Below are 16,671 nucleotides of genomic sequence, written 5' to 3'. Positions count from 1 at the left end.
CATCGACTGTATCTAGGTGTAGGGAGTACCCACTGTATCTAGGTGTAAGGAGTACCGACTGTATCTAGGTGTAAGGAGTACCGACTGTATCTAGGTGTAAGGAGTACCGACTGTATCTAGATGTAAGGAGTACCAACTGTATCTAGGTGTAGGGAGTACCCACTGTATCTAGGTGTAAGGAGTACCAACTGTCTCTAGGTGTAGGGAGTAGCAATTGTATCTAGGTGTAAGGAGCACCCACTGTCTCTAGGTGTAAGGAGTACCCACTGTATCTAGGTGTAGGGAGTACCAACTGTATCTAGGTGTAAGGAGTACCGACTGTATCTAGGTGTGGGGAGTACCGACTGTGTCTAGGTGTAGGGAGTAGCAATTGTATCTAGGTGTAAGGAGTACCCACTGTCTCTAGGTGTAAGGAGTACCCACTGTATCTAGGTGTAGGGAGTACCCACTGTATCTAGGTGTAAGGAGTACCGACTGTATCTAGGTGTAGGGAGTACCCACTGTATCTAGGTGTAAGGAGTACCCACTGTATCTAGGTGTAGGGAGTACCGAATGTATCTAGGTGTAGTGAATACCGACTGCATATAGGTGTAGGGAGTACCCACTGCATCTAGGTGTAGGGAGTACCCACTGCATCTAGGTGTAAGGAGTACCCACTGTATCTAGGTGTAGGGAGTACCCACTGTATCTAGGTGTAGGGAGTACCCACTGCATCTAGGTGTAAGGAGTACCCACTGTATCTAGGTGTAGGGAGTAGCAACTGTATCTAGATGTAGTGAATACCGACTGTATCTAGGTGTAGGGAGCATCGACTGTATCTAGGTGTAGGGAGTACCCAGTGTATCTAGGTGTAAGGAGTACCGACTGTATCTAGGTGTAAGGAGTACCGACTGTATCTAGGTGTAAGGAGTACCGACTGTATCTAGGTGTAAGGAGTACCAACTGTATCTAGGTGTAGGGAGTACCCACTGTATCTAGGTGTAAGGAGTACCAACTGTCTCTAGGTGTAGGGAGTAGCAATTGTATCTAGGTGTAAGGAGCACCCACTGTCTCTAGGTGTAAGGAGTACCCACTGTATCTAGGTGTAGGGAGTACCAACTGTATCTAGGTGTAAGGAGTACCGACTGTATCTAGGTGTGGGGAGTACCGACTGTGTCTAGGTGTAGGGAGTAGCAATTGTATCTAGGTGTAAGGAGTACCCACTGTCTCTAGGTGTAAGGAGTACCGACTGTATCTAGGTGTAGGCAGTACCCACTGTATCTAGGTGTAGTGAGTACCAACTGTATCTAGGTGTAAGGAGTACCCACTGTATCTAGGTGTAGGGAGTACCGACTGTATCTAGGTGTAGTGAGTACCCACTGTATCTAGGTGTAAGAAGTACCCACTGTATCTAGGTGTAGGGAGTACCGACTGTATCTAGGTGTAGGGAGTACCGACTGTATCTAGGTGTAAGGAGTACCCACTGTATCTAGGTGTAGGGAGTACCGACTGTATCTAGGTGTAGGGAGTACCAACTGTATCTAGGTGTAAGGAGTACCCACTGTATCCAGGTGTAGGGAGTACCGACTGTATCTAGGTGTAGTGAATACCGACTGCATATAGGTGTAGGGAGTACCCACTGTATCTAGGTGTAGGGAGTAGCAACTGTATCTAGATGTAGGATGTAGTGAATACCGACTGCATCTAGGTGTAGGGAGTACCCACTGCATCTAGGTGTAAGGAGTACCCACTGTATCTAGGTGTAGGGAGTAGCAGCTGTATCTAGATGTAGTGAATACCGACTGCATCTAGGTGTAGGGAGTACCCACTGCATCTAGGTGTACCAATATACCTGGTATACACTTGGTTGGCACGGGGTTGTCGGGGGCGTATCCGATGTCACACCAGCACCGGCTTCCACAGCCCCCCTCGGCCGGCAGGCAGGTAGAGTGTTGGGGACAGAGGACATCAGATGTACAGACGTCGCCTGGTGCAACTACAACACAGGAAGAATCACGCACACTCATATTCCTCTTCTTCGTATAAAAGTATACCACTGTGTTGCAATGAGTTAAGCGTTCAGTCAACACTTGTTCTAACGTTACTGGTTATACTTCCATTCCCTGATTATGCCCAACTGATTATTGGAGTGCAAGGCTACCGGGATGTAATGCCAAACAAGATGCAAATACCGCATTCCGGAGTTGATCAAGAATCTTGTGTTTGTCAGTTTAGTTTTACGCCGCTTTTGGCAATATTGCAGCAATATCTGGGCAGGGGACAGCAGAAGTGGTCTCACACATTGCACCCATGTGGGGAATCGAACCTGGGTGTTAGGCATGATGAGCGAATGCTGTACCTAGTCGGCTTTCCTACCACTCTGGATGCAAATGACAGACAATAAACACTAAGGTACAAAGAAATCCCTTTTGATTAATACGCCTCGATGCAGTTAATCTGTCTTGGTTTTTATTTGATTGTCTGTGTATTAATCAGTTGTGCCAGGTTTCCACATGAATTTCACCAAACTTATTATGCCGCTACAGCAAATATCAAGTCTGAACCAGACAATCCTGTGAATGCTGCTATTGGTAACAAACCAAGCACAGGAGATGATTAGTCACCTCTTACAACATGTTTTCACCCGTGAAAACCAGGGTTAGAATCTATCTTCAGTAACCCATGCTAGTCGTAAGAGGCGACTAACAGGATCGGGTTGTCAGGAACGCTGACTTGGTTCACCCATTTCATCGGTTACCATTTGCGCAGATCGATGTTCATGCTGTTGATCACTGCATTATCTGGTCCAGATTCAATTACTTATAGACCACCACCATATAGCTGGAATATTGCTGTGTGCGGCGAAAAACGAAACTCACTCACTACAAACCGCTGTTATATAGCTGGAATACTGCAGAGTTAAACAATAAACAAACAATTACTAACAAACAAACTCTACGAATAGATGCATGGCATGAATCAATGTGACTGATAATTACAAATCTACCGGAGTGTACGAGACACTTACGCTGTTGGCATTCCTCATCTCCGGTCGTTCCTCCGGTAGGGACTGGATCGGGTGTCGCACCTTTAATATACATTAGAGACGTTGATGCAAAACAGAGAATTGAAACATACGTACTGCAATCTTATGACATTTGTGTCATTTTTGTAATGCACGAACTGGTTATGTCTGAAATGACGAAGGTCTCGAAGCACCATTTAAACCCAGGCGCAAAGGTCTGATGGAAACAAGAAAAAAGATTGAAAGTTTCTAATTCACTAAATTTCATGTCCATAATCGATCATTTTTCTTTGCAGATAAAACTTGAGTAGGTACAGTTATTTCTGTGTCAGTGTGAACACACACAAGTAAACTGCTATGGTCTTTTACCTTCTAAGTGTAGAGCCCACAATGCACAATGGGTTAGAATGTGTTAGTCTGTAAGATGTTAGATGTAAGAATGTTTTGGTCTGATGTCAATATGTGTTAGTCTGGTGTTAGAATGTGTTAGTCTGACGCCAGAATGTGTTAAAAGTGTTACGAAAGTCACAAAAGGGGTACAGGGAGGTAGGAAACAGTACAAGTGGAATAGTGTATTCAATAACGATTACCCCATACAAGTGGAATAGTATATTGAAGGATAACCATCCCATACAAGTGGAATAGTGTACTGTAGAACTGAAGAACGAACTATAAAGACGTTCCTAGATAATGCATGACATCATTTCATGGCTTGGTCGTGCATAGATGTTGGTTCAAGTCTTGAAACATAGCCAAAGCGAATCTATCGTGCAAGGTGACATAGAAAAAAACATGACAATAGTTACGATAATCTACATGAGGTACCACGTGGTGCTTGGAGGTAGGCTACAGAAGATGAGGTATCACATGGTGCTTGGAGGTAGGCTACAGAAGATGAGGTATCACATGGTGCTTGGAGGTAGGCTACAGAAGATGAGGTATCACATGGTGCTTGGAGGTAGGCTACAGAAGATGAGGTATCACATGGTGCTTGGAGGTAGGCTACAGAAGATGAGGTATCACATGGTGCTTGGAGGTAGGCTACAGAAGATGAGGTATCACATGGTGCTTGGAGGTAGGCTACAGAAGATGAGGTATCACATGGTGCTTGGAGGTAGGCTACAGAAGATGAGGTATCACATGGTGCTTGGAGGTAGGCTACAGAAGATGAGGTATCACATGGTGCATGGAGGTAGGCTACAGAAGATGAGGTATCACATGGTGCTTGGAGGTAGGCTATAGAAGATGAGGTATCACATGGTGCATGGAGGTAGGCTACAGAAGATGAGGTATCACATGGTGCATGGACGTAGGCAAGAGAACATGAGGTTTCACATGGTGCTTGGAGGTAGGCTACAGAAGATGAGGTACTGCATGGTGAATGGAGGTAGGCTACAGAAGATGAGGTACCACATGGTGCATGGAGGTAGGCTACAGAAGAGGAGGTACTCCAGGTGCATGGAGGTAGGCTACAGAAGATGAGGTATCACATGGTGCATGGACGTAGGCAAGAGAACATGAGGTTTCACATGGTGCTTGGAGGTAGGCTACAGAAGATGAGGTACTGCATGGTGAATGGAGGTAGGCTACAGAAGATGAGGTATCACATGGTGCATGGAGGTAGGCTACAGAAGAGGAGGTACTCCAGGTGCATGGAGGTAGGCTACAGAAGATGAGGTATCACATGGTGCATGGACGTAGGCAAGAGAACATGAGGTTTCACATGGTGCTTGGAGGTAGGCTACAGAAGATGAGGTACTGCATGGTGAATGGAGGTAGGCTACAGAAGATGAGGTACCACATGGTGCATGGAGGTAGGCTACAGAAGAGGAGGTACTCCAGGTGCATGGAGGTAGGCTACAGAAGAGGAGGTACTCCAGGTGCATGGAGGTAGGCCACAAAGGATGAGGTACCACATGGTGCATGGAGGTAGGCTACAGACGATGAGGTTCCACATGGTGCATGGAGGTAGGCCAGAGAAGGTGAGGTACCACGTGATGCATGGAGGAAGGCCACAGAAGATGAGGTAGGCTACAGAAGATGAGGTACCACATGGTGCATGAAACCATTACATGAAGCATGACTACAGCTCCCCTGTCTAAAGAACCAGCATGTACGCTATTGTCATATCCACTTTGAGCATTTTCTTCAAAGTTTCCCCAAGGCCATGTAATCAAAACATACCGACCGTTTCTAACGACTGCAAGTAAAGTGTTTCGTGATTCCAGCATTATTCCAACTAAAGCAACAGTTGGTGCTTGACTGGAAGTTTCCACAACCACCAACGAGACAGACGTTCAGTTTCCGGCAGAGAGAAAATGTACAGCTACCCGCAAACCATCAACGAGAAATGCACAGCTACCCGCAAACCAACAAGCATGTCCATGTCCTCAGATAAACTCGAATTGCTGCATCAATGAAAAATATAAAATGTTGGATTAACCGTTAAAATTTTGTTTTTTAAACGTTTTTGAAAGTGACCCATATTTCAAAATTGCTAGAAGACAATCCGAGTTTATGTGTTGTACGTGGGGATGAACGAGATTGGCCGAATGAACTTCACGTGCCTTGACGACATTGTCCGAACACTTCCCACATGTCCGGCTCATTCTCAATTTCAGCCGTTGTAGCCTCTCTGAAAGTACCGCAGTTGCACTGTCCGCTAGTACAGGAAGATAATACTCCCAAACATTGTCCTGGCTGACAAGTCTCAGAAAGGAGTTTGATTCCAGGCCTGATGCAATACTTTCCGTCAGACGACATCGCCGTAAGAGGCGCCCCGCACGTGCAAAGGTTTGTATTTGTGTTGCACGCGCTACCAGGAGTTCTACATGTCACTGTCGCACTACACGGTTCACCGAGTCCCGCCGCTGAAATGAAACAATACCAAACATACACGTCAAATACCTACACATACTGAGATGGTGACACTCAGTCCCGACAAGTCACATTTACTCTTACTGTCTCAGGGAGTTGCGGAACAAGATGTTCAAGCGAGAGCGTAAAAGGACTGTCATTGGCCCGTGGGGTTGGTTGCATCTGGAGATCGCGTGTTGTTGAACGTTTCATCTGTGGTGTACTTGCATATAACGGTCATAGCGATAACATGGTCTAACCCCGAATCATCTAACACTGACGGAGGTGCTCATGCTGTTTTGTGCAAGTGGGCCCACGTCGGACATATCTCTGTGTGTTGGTGGCGTGAGAAGGCAGGAGAAGTGGGCGGGCAGACGGCACATGGTATACTGGACGATCAGTTCACAAACAAGACATAGCATTCGTCTTCTGAAACTATTGTCTGTTTCAGCGCAGCACCATTACTTTGACTTGTATTGAGATTGGGTCAGATTGGTCATTCGTTTAGCTTGTCCAGTGTATTATTTCTTCCAGTCCTCCGCCACTATTTACAACCAAGCCTGAAAAGATGCCTTTGGACAAGATAGGGGCGATCGGACAATTCATGGTTAGTTCCCATAAATTAGGATTAGACAGAAGATATGGTATAGCTTCCAACATAACAGATTTACTATTACAGACATATTAGGCAGCGGAGACATTTGGCGTGTATACGATGATGTGAATGAAAAAGCGCAAACCATTGTCGGTTTGTTTCTCTAATAGTTAAAGCAAAAACCACCACTAACCAAGAACAACCTTGTGAAATATACAGGGCGGCACTTTAAAGGGGATTGTTTTAATTCTGTCTTCAGAATCAATCATTATACAAGTCCCTTCATGGCACATGCACAATTGCTGTCCTTTGAACAATTTATGAAGAGCATGATATCGTGAAACTGCTTCGTAAGCCATACTTTAACATCGCTCTGATCCTAACTCAGTGTTGTTTGCCCTTTGTGGGAGCAACGGTCTTAGTTACCAAGGCATCATTATTTGTCTTATCTTCGACATCAGAACACTGGCAGCTATGGCTGTTGCCTCAACCCACTGAGTTACCTGTATGAATTGTGTTATTAAGCATCCGTGAAACACTCATGAAGGATACTTGGTAAAATGTACGTACTTGTGAAACAGGCGGTTCTGGCGGAGTTAGGGGAGTAACCTTGCTCGCACAGGCATCGAAGGTTTGTGCAGTTGACAAGTTTACAGAGGGCATTCTCTGGGCACATGGTGTCATTCTCACACTCGTCGTACACTTTGGGGACAACCGGAGCTGGAAGAAAACACAGGGCTAGTTTGGGGCAGTGAAAGTCATATAATACTCAGCATATATGCCATATATTGTAAAATAATGCAATGGACACTTCACGAAAAGTTAACTTTGTGTCATACCAAAATTAAAATAATCTTTTATTCATACATGAAAACAATGACGGCTAGCTGATAGTTTGATGTCATTATATCCGCTCTCTGTGAATGACTTGAAAAATTATTTGTTTTCAGAGACTCAGTTTACAAAAGAAAGTACCAGAATTCAAAGAAATCTAAATCCAGCTAACAGACTATTATAGACTTACTAAATATGTAGCCTCCATAAATTCAAATATCGACATCCTGTAAAAATATTGGTTAAGTTGCCATTTATTTTTTGTTAGTTATCATGAATTGTAATGAGTATGCGCAACGGTTAAAGTGCAACAAAACATTTACACTCTATAAGTGACGCACTTACTGCAGACTGATCCACCCAAACAATGATGATATGGTATATTACCTAGTGATGACAAAAATGAAATTATAGAAATGTGGTGTTGGTTGGAGTTTGCGGTTACTGGAAAGTTTACAATAAACCCAGTACACCCGGGATGCATGTTGAAGACGTACCCGGTGTAGTGACAAAGCTACTCATTCCCGTTTGTGCTGTAGATGATGGTTGTATGCCAGCTGACGAGCTGGCGCTGACACTTGCGACAGGGGTAGAGGTCAGAGCCGCGGTCTGAGACATGATTGGAGAGGAACTAGCTTCCGTTTGAGAAGGGACTATAGAGGAAGAAGCATCGATCAGAGGAGACACTGAGCTTGAATGAGGCGGGGAACTGGATTGAGCTGCAGAACTTGAGGGGGCCACAGAACTTGACGTTGCAGCAGAACTTGACGGAACTGCGGAACTTGTTGGAGCTGCAGAACTTGACGGGGCAGCAGAGCTTGACGGAGCCGCAGAACTCGATGGAGCCAGAGAACTTGGCGGAGCTGCGGAACTTGTTGGAGCTGCAGAACTTGACGGAGCAGCAAAACTTGACGGAGCTGCAGAACTCGATGGAGCCAGAGAACTTGGAAGAGCTGCAGAACTTGATGGGGCTGCAGAATTTAATGATACTGCAGAACTTGATGGAGCCACAGAACTTGACGGAGCTGCAGAGCTTGATGGAGCGGCAGAACTTGATGGAGCCACAGAACTTGACGGAGGTGCAGAACTTGATGGAGCCGCAGAACTTGAAGCCACAGAACTTGATGGAGCTGCAGAGCTTGACGGTGCTACAGAGCTTGATGGAGCTGCAGAATTTAATGCTGCTGCAGAACTTGATGGAGCCGCAGAACTTGGAGCCACAGAACTTGATGGAGCTGCAGAGCTTGACGGTGCTACAGAGCTTGATGGAGCTGCAGAATTTAATGCTGCTGCAGAACTTGATGGAGCCACAGAACCTGATGGAGCCACAGAACTTGATGGACCCACTGAACTGGATGGGACACCAGAAGTGGATGGAGCCACTGAACTTGATGGAACCACAGAACTGGACGGGGCAGTAGAAGTTGATGGAGGCACAGAACTGGATGGCGTCAGTGGCTTCTGTACACATATGTCATCGTACTCTTCGTCAGTTAAACCTGAAACAAGGCCAAACATGTCACTTGTTGAGGTTTATGTAAAGTGGTGTTGATAGATGGCCACCACAATGACTACTTACTGACTTGAAATGAACTGTGGATGCAGTAGGTATTGAGATTGTGCTGCAGACGCTCGGCCATGCTGGCTTCCCGGTAGCTGGTCTTGCACTCACACTTGCCCTCCGTACCACAAACCAGTCTCCCCTCGCACTCCGTGATGCCCCCACAGGTCTCGTTGATGGTGGCGTACAGGTAAAGCCCGGGGGATAAGGACTCCTCCCTACACAGTCCCGTGCCCGTGTCCTGGTACCCGCCCTTGCAGGCGCACTTGTTGTTGTAGCAGATGCTGTGCAGGGTGGCGCACACCGTGAATCCAGAGTCGCAGTCATCTCCCAAAAACCGTACTGAGAAATAAGGAGATAGTTATGAATCGTATTTTCCAAATATTAATAGGGATACGTGTGCACTTGTTGCTCTTCACACGTTGTACGTACCATCTTTACACGCTGTCTACGTACCATCTTTACACGCTGTCTATGTACCACCTTTACACGCGGTATTCACACAATCTCAATGAGCTGTCTCCATACGATCTTTACACGCTGTCTATGTACCATCTTTACACGCTGTCTACGTACCATCTTTACACGCTGTCTAGGTACCATCTTTACACGCTGTCTACGTACCATCTTTACACGCTGTCTATGTACCATCTTTACACGCGGTATATACACAATCTCTATGAGCTGTCTCCATACGATCTTTACACGCTGTCTATGTACCATCTTTACACGCTGTCTACGTACGATCTTTACACGCTGTCTATGTACCACCTTTACACGCGATATTCACACAATCTCTATGAGCTGTCTCCATACGATCTTTACACGCTGTCTATGTACCATCTTTACACGCTGTCTATGTACCATCTTTACACGCTGTCTACGTACCATCTTTACACGCTGTCTATGTACCATCTTTACTCGCTGTCTACGTACCATCTTTACACGCTGTCTATGTACCATCTTTACACGCTGTCTATGTACCATCTTTACACGCTGTCTATGTACCATCTTTACACGCTGTCTATGTACCATCTTTACACGCTGTCTACGTACCATCTTTACTCGCTGTCTATGTACCATCTTTACTCGCTGTCTACGTACCATCTTTACACGCTGTCTATGTACCATCTTTACACGCTGTCTATGTACCATCTTTACACACTATCTACGTACCATCTTTACACGCTGTCTATGTACCATCTTTACACGCTGTCTATGTACCATCTTTACACGCTGTCTACGTACCATCTTTACACGCTGTCTACGTACCATCTTTACACGCTGTCTATGTACCATCTTTACACGCTGTCTATGTACCATCTTTACACGCTGTCTACGTACCATCTTTACACGCTGTCTATGTACCATCTTTACACGCTGTCTATGTACCACCTTTACACGCTGTCTACGTACCATCTTTACACGCTGTCTATGTACCATCTTTACACGCTGTCTATGTACCATCTTTACACGCTGTCTATGTACCATCTTTATACGCTGTCTATGTACCACCTTTACACGCTGTCTACGTACCATCTTTACACGCTGTCTACGTACCATCTTTACACGATGTCTACGTACCATCTTTACACGATGTCTATGTACCACCTTTACACGCGGTATATACACAATCTCTATGAGCTGTCTCCATACGATCTTTACACGCTGTCTATGTACCATCTTTATGCGCTGTCTACGTACCACCTTTACACGCTGTCTATGTACCATCTTTATGCGCTGTCTACGTACCATCTTTAGATGCTGTCTACATACCATCTTCACTTGCTATCAACGTACCATCTTTACGCACAGTCTACTTACCATCTTTACACGCTGTCTACGCACCATCTCTACACGATGTCTACCTACCATCTTTACATGCCGTCTTGTCTAACGTTGCGGACGTGTTTATGGGGCACGTGCATTTCTTCACACAACCAGCTGTCTCACATGTTGCGTTGCCTGTGCATTCAGTGTCCAACAAACATGTGTCGCCCACCAAAACTTTCGCTGAAAAAGTCCCAATATGTTTTTGAAAATGTTGAATTATTTTAACTCACAGAATGTGACGATTCATCATACAAGAGAGATTTGTGTCGATTTACCGCTTGTTACGTCTATATAAATGAATGTTTCACACTGAAAGGTTGCCTTATTGGTGTCTATGACCAGATTTTCCAGGAATTATTCACAATGCTGCTGACGTTACAGAGGAATGTTGTCCCGTGCAATATATGGATCAAGATGTAGGTGTTATACCTCGTTGTGGTGTTTCCGTACAGTTGGCTTCGTCGATACTTGTTCCTGGAACACAAACGCAGCATGCCTGATTCCTGGCCACCACATTGTATACATCTTGCATTTTCCACCTACTACAGCGGCCATCACACCACAAACTTACGTTTGACAACACATGTTATTGAAATTTTAGAAGTTTTCAAACTCGTGTTGTCACACATCAAACACAAAGTGTCAAACCCGTGTCATTTGAGCGCCGTGTCCCTATCGGTGCGGTCACGTAACAATCGCCGTGACTGTGATTGGTTGAGTTTGACAACACCGAAAGTTTGATGAAAAAAATGGTGAGAACAGAGACCGATCTTATCCATGTGAATGCCGCTATGCACGATGCTGTGGACGCGCCGACTTTGAATCAGTATCAGACCTTATTGTATCATAGCCAATGAACGATGTACGAAACTAATTTATTTACCTGATTCTCTATCACAATGCTCAGTCTGTGTATTGATTCTATCAATCAAATGTTTCTCTAACACAGACTCAGTGACTTTCAGACCTCCGCGCACAGCGGACCACGAGGTGTTGTGTTTAAAGCTGCTTGGAGCAGTGTTCCAGTTACGTAACAGCGTGTGAGGTGAGGTGAGATTAAAAGTTGTTTAACGTGGCACTTAAGAATATTTTGCACACGTGACGAAGTGTATGCATGTGTATATGCAGCTGCTTTTCCTAGCCAAGAGTTAAGCTAGTTTTATAGTGCAAGCTCACTAAGATACCATGCCGCGGTTTAGCATGAGTACCCCACTCAGACACATTATACTGACTCAGAGTCGACTAGTCCTTGTTACCCATTAATGCCGAGCGACAGGCAAGGATAGCAAGAACCATATTTTCACGTGGTTTGGTATGACGAGGCCTGGGATCGAACCCATGACCTTCTGCTCTACGGGGGGACGCGCTAACCACTACACCACGGGGGCGGTCTTACTGCGCATTATCTTCATGTGACATGGACTCTCGAAGTAATGCAGGTCTCAGACTTCTACGACTTTTGCCCGATCATGGACACGGTGTTGACCAATCTAGAAACAGAGTGAGGTTCTAACCCAGTCAAAGGTTTCTTGTGTCCCCAAGTGAAACGTCTCTGCACATAAAATAGCTGTTCCTGTGAAACTGGGTCCCCGTGTCGCACTGAGTGGGAATAGGGAATAACATTTACGGTATGAAGGCTATTTTGATGTTTGGATTAATGTTACAGTTTACGACCTGTGAAGACCTATCAGAGATAGAATTGGTCTTCAGAAACACATGCTTGTCGTAATAGGTGATTATCAAGACAGGGAGGTAATCCTCGCTGACTGGAATGACACGTGTCATCGTATCCCAATGGCGCAGATCGATGCTCATGATGTTGATCCCCTGATCCAAACTCGATTACTTACAGTCCGCAGCCACATAGCTGGAATATTGTTGAGTGCGGCGTAAAACTAAACTCACTGACTGTTGCAGCTTACCTATCTCTAGGCTGTCAGGAACACATTCCCCTGCGGACGGCAGTGCAGCGAAGATGTCGGGGGAGGTGACCTTATTGCCCGCTCGACACACACACTGCTGTTGAGAGCCACATTCCTGGAACAAAGCGTCGAGACAGACAACGTCCACACCGTTGCAGGTTTCACCCAAAACAGAGTAGAGTCTCCCGGCCAAGGGTTCCGGCTTGCAGCGTGTCCCGTTGACGGAGGCGTACGTTCCAATGTCACAAGTACAGGTGTTGCTGATGCAGGAGCCAGCAGCACAGACGCTGTCGACGTCACCGCAGGGATCCCCGAGATTTCGGACTGAAGGTCAGACGAAGCATGTTGCGCGTTAACGTCACACCGGTATTATTCTGTCATACTGGGTCAAAGACACTACATATATTGAACAGCAAAAGAAACACAACTCAGACTTTTTGTCACGTTTTGAAATAGAAGACATAAACATGAACGTTTTCTTTTATGAATTTCATTTTTCGAAAATTGCGTTTCTTTTACTGTTCATTATATACATTTGCATGAAAAATCTTCGATGTTAGGTACCAATCTAAGACAACCTCATGGCAGACAATTTATGTTGCATAGCGTAATTGGTGTGAAAAGAAATTTCATGTCATGGCAAATATATGGTATTATTTTCGAAATTTCTTTTCATATCGGCAGCTTCGATGAGTGAATCGTTAGTTCAAGTTTTTTCCCCCAAATATTACATGCCTTGATGTAATGCTTCCAATCTGGCAGCGCCAATTCTTCGTGTAAAACAGATTTGTACTCCAAGAAAATATGTAACAGTGAGAAGATTATGTGGAGAAAAAGTAGACAGATACAAACAGACTGATGTGTTCCGACAGCATTGCGATTTGCGTTGTTCAACTTATGGAAATATTTTCTCAGGCGAAATACTTAAATGAATATTTTTTCCCTGTATTTTGCATAATAGTTTTATGTACATCGGAAGGGAACAGATAAAATGGGTGAAAGGACAATAGGGTCAAAATTGAAAACGTCAAACGGGCCAAAGGAAAGTCAAACGGGACTTGAGTCAAAAGGGCCAAATTTTCGGGAAATAGTAAGATTAGAAGAGAGTCATTGCAGTATTTCTAATCTTAAACATCCTAAACATATCATAATGATAAGTGTTGTTTATTTAAAACATCTCGGGGTCGTTAAGTGTTTATTTTATGAATATGGCCAACCACAGAACTGTTTTGTGTAATGATTACAAGAGGTTTAAACATTCATGGGTGTCAATTACACAAATCAGTAATCCAAACAAGGTTAACGTTTTACTTAAACTACTGGACAAAAGAAACGTATCATCTGATCTTGTGGCTGATAAACAACACACCAAGATATATATGATAGAAATAGTACCCAGTTATCAAGTTAACTGCCTGAGGGTATGGTCATGTGTTACTCTTATGTGCCGAACGTAAGGTTTTCCCGAAGTAAAAGCATGGTCGCTGCTGATTCCTTGTTTGCTCATCATTTTAAAGTTGTGTCGGAGTATTTACATAGTTCTCCCCAACTTCGAAATAATGGTTTTAACTATACACTACAAAAATGACTTGGTTTCCAGAAACCTGGAAACCATCCGTAATGTGGGTAATTGCGGAATTCAGTTGGTTTCCAATCCCTGAAACTCACTAACTGAGTTTCCAACTAGATGCCATTTTGGAAATGTGATTTTGGTATTTCTGTAAATGGAAACCAAAATGAAACTAAGTTCGGGGGTTTCTTGTTGGTTTCCATACCTGGAATTTGCAACTCTCAGATCTCACTAAATGGAAACCAACATAAAAGTAGAAAATGTAGTTTCATGTTGGTTTCCATTGCGCTGTTTTGAACTAAGTAACATAAATTGTTTACCATCCTGACATCCAGTTGGTATCCATTCAATAAAACTGGGTAACCTAGTTTCCAAATAGCATCCATAATGGATACTCTAAGCTCCGGTGATGGAAACTGACACGAAGCTATGGTCATGTGTTGGTTTCCATTCCTGACTGAAACTTAGCTTTCACGAGGTGTTATAATTCAATCTGAATGTGCCTGGGGAAGGAATAGTAGATTCGTATCATTGCTTAGATGATACACGACAACAAAAGTAAATTGTTGACGCATCATTCTGTGGATATTACAATGATAAATGTGGCTTCAAACTGATGATACAAGAACAAACTATACACTTTTTTCTTAACATTCTTGTTTATTCGTAATGTAATGAAGCATCATATTCCAACTACCAATCACACAAACTTCACAATAACCGTACTAAACATGCAAATGGTGAAAGGACGAATGGCTATAAATGGCCTTTGCCCAGCTATGTGCGCGAGGCACACTTAGTTCCGTTTCTCTAGATTGGGATGAATGGGGCAAGTCCAGGTTCCGGTTGTCTGCTTTGTCAAATTGAGGATCAGACGCTTTCTTTATCTGAAAAGAAATAATAAAACAGTGATATCTATATACAAGAATAAAAGGTGAGGTGACTCTGCATAGAAACATTGCTCAAACTTTTATTATATATTAATTATAACTTATTGGATCATTGAGTTGTGTACGGACTTGTATTCCTTTCAGTAAAATATTGTATAAAAATAAATAAAATTAAAGCCACTTTAGCAATTGCAATAGTTCAGATATATATTAATAATTAAAAGGTAAATGATGCAATATATCTATAAAAAAAACAGGCTGTAGACTGCCAACTCCTGGGAATGTGAAAGAGTATAACCATTTAGGAAGATTAGTATAAGTCATTAAAACAATTGTCAGTTCGGTACTTACATGATGATATTTATGCAGAATATACGTGAATTATACAATAAACTGAGGCAGTGCGTAAAGTTTAGCGTTAAAAGCATTTATAGTTGGCATACTTTGACACTGAGTTCAAATACTTGACAACTAATGAGTGTCAGGTCAATAGTGTGTCGGGGTTCGTGTGTCGGCTTCACTGGGGCAGTCCCCACTTAACAGGCGCCTATTATCAAAATTAGCTAGCTGTAAAAACAATAGAACTTACCTGAGTCAGGTGTTGACAGACAAAACCGGAAGTAATGAACCGGTAATCCATGGGCACGCGAACTCGTGACATTCTATAAAAGCAACAGTTTTATGTACTGAAGTGGTCGTTTTCAGTCTTTGTCTTAAAATCACATCCAAATTGGATCAGAGAAGGATTTCGTGCCTGCCAATCGAAAAAGGATCAGGTATTTCTTATTACCCACAATGCCCCTACGCACAGTAGCCGCCATTTTGTCGCTTGATCCCAAGTTCTTTTGAGACGACTATGTTGAAAGCAGTTCTCACCCGGTATGTCCAGTAACGACGACAAGGAAGTCAACACAGTGCAGTACTCCTACGTTTGCCCGTGTTATCTGATTCAAGAGACTGGCAATGAGATTTACAATAGAAGCTTTGTAGATTCGGATACGTGTAAAAATTGTGAACAGCAGCAGTCGTCGATCGCAGCGGGAGAAAAGGAACATTCCACGATCTGGTCAGGTACAGTGTTATTTTCTTGAAATAAGCAATAGCACATGTTATTCGTAATGTTTAACGTAAATAAGTAACTACTACAATACATATGAAATTTTAGACTTGATGGACCTCGGTAAACAAATGCGTGTCGTATTCTTAGCAAGAGAGATGTATGGCTTCCTTCGCTCAGCACTCGGTTAATTCAAGAACTCAATATTTCTGTGATTTGGATCAGCTCACACACGATTAAAATGGTTCAATGTGTTAATGAATGAGAAATTATCTTTGCAAGAAAAAATAAAATCACAAATATCTCTAGTATATTATTGCTGATGTGCTTGTTACGACTCAAAATAACTTCAAACGTATTTATAAATACGAATATTTATTTAAGAAATCCTTTTCATATTGCTTTTGATATTTGCACGTTTGAAAACAATGTAGTCGGGGATAGTGTGTCATTTTGCATTTATGGGTTAGGGATTCTCTGACCAGATTTCAAAATTGAAATTTCACAATGTTTTCAAACTAATATTGAAGATTTTTGTATTATTGATTT

The 16,671-nt window shown here is 43.4% G+C and overlaps 1 protein-coding gene across 1 annotated transcript in view; it reads right to left on the bottom strand.

Annotated features, from left to right (window-relative positions):
• Positions 1-15,886, bottom strand: part of LOC137271906 (serine-rich adhesin for platelets-like) — a 31,761-nt gene extending 15,875 nt beyond the window's left edge. The window contains exons 1-11 of the mRNA XM_067804290.1: positions 15,871-15,886; positions 12,606-12,929; positions 11,567-11,731; positions 11,113-11,157; positions 10,723-10,863; positions 8,869-9,192; positions 7,787-8,788; positions 7,026-7,175; positions 5,572-5,874; positions 3,008-3,067; positions 1,832-1,975 (exon numbers count right to left, since the gene is read on the bottom strand). Coding sequence (XP_067660391.1) covers positions 1,832-1,975; positions 3,008-3,067; positions 5,572-5,874; positions 7,026-7,175; positions 7,787-8,788; positions 8,869-9,192; positions 10,723-10,863; positions 11,113-11,157; positions 11,567-11,731; positions 12,606-12,929; positions 15,871-15,886 — 2,674 coding nt within the window. The remainder of the gene's footprint in view (positions 1-1,831; positions 1,976-3,007; positions 3,068-5,571; positions 5,875-7,025; positions 7,176-7,786; positions 8,789-8,868; positions 9,193-10,722; positions 10,864-11,112; positions 11,158-11,566; positions 11,732-12,605; positions 12,930-15,870) is intronic.
• Between the last annotated feature and the right edge of the window lie 785 nt (positions 15,887-16,671).

The sequence above is a fragment of the Haliotis asinina genome, chromosome 2 (assembly GCF_037392515.1).
Source record: "Haliotis asinina isolate JCU_RB_2024 chromosome 2, JCU_Hal_asi_v2, whole genome shotgun sequence".
NCBI classification, from domain to species: Eukaryota; Metazoa; Mollusca; class Gastropoda; order Lepetellida; family Haliotidae; genus Haliotis; species Haliotis asinina.
The sequence above is the reverse complement of the archived record's forward strand: the minus strand, read 5'-3'. Positions and strand labels throughout refer to the sequence as shown.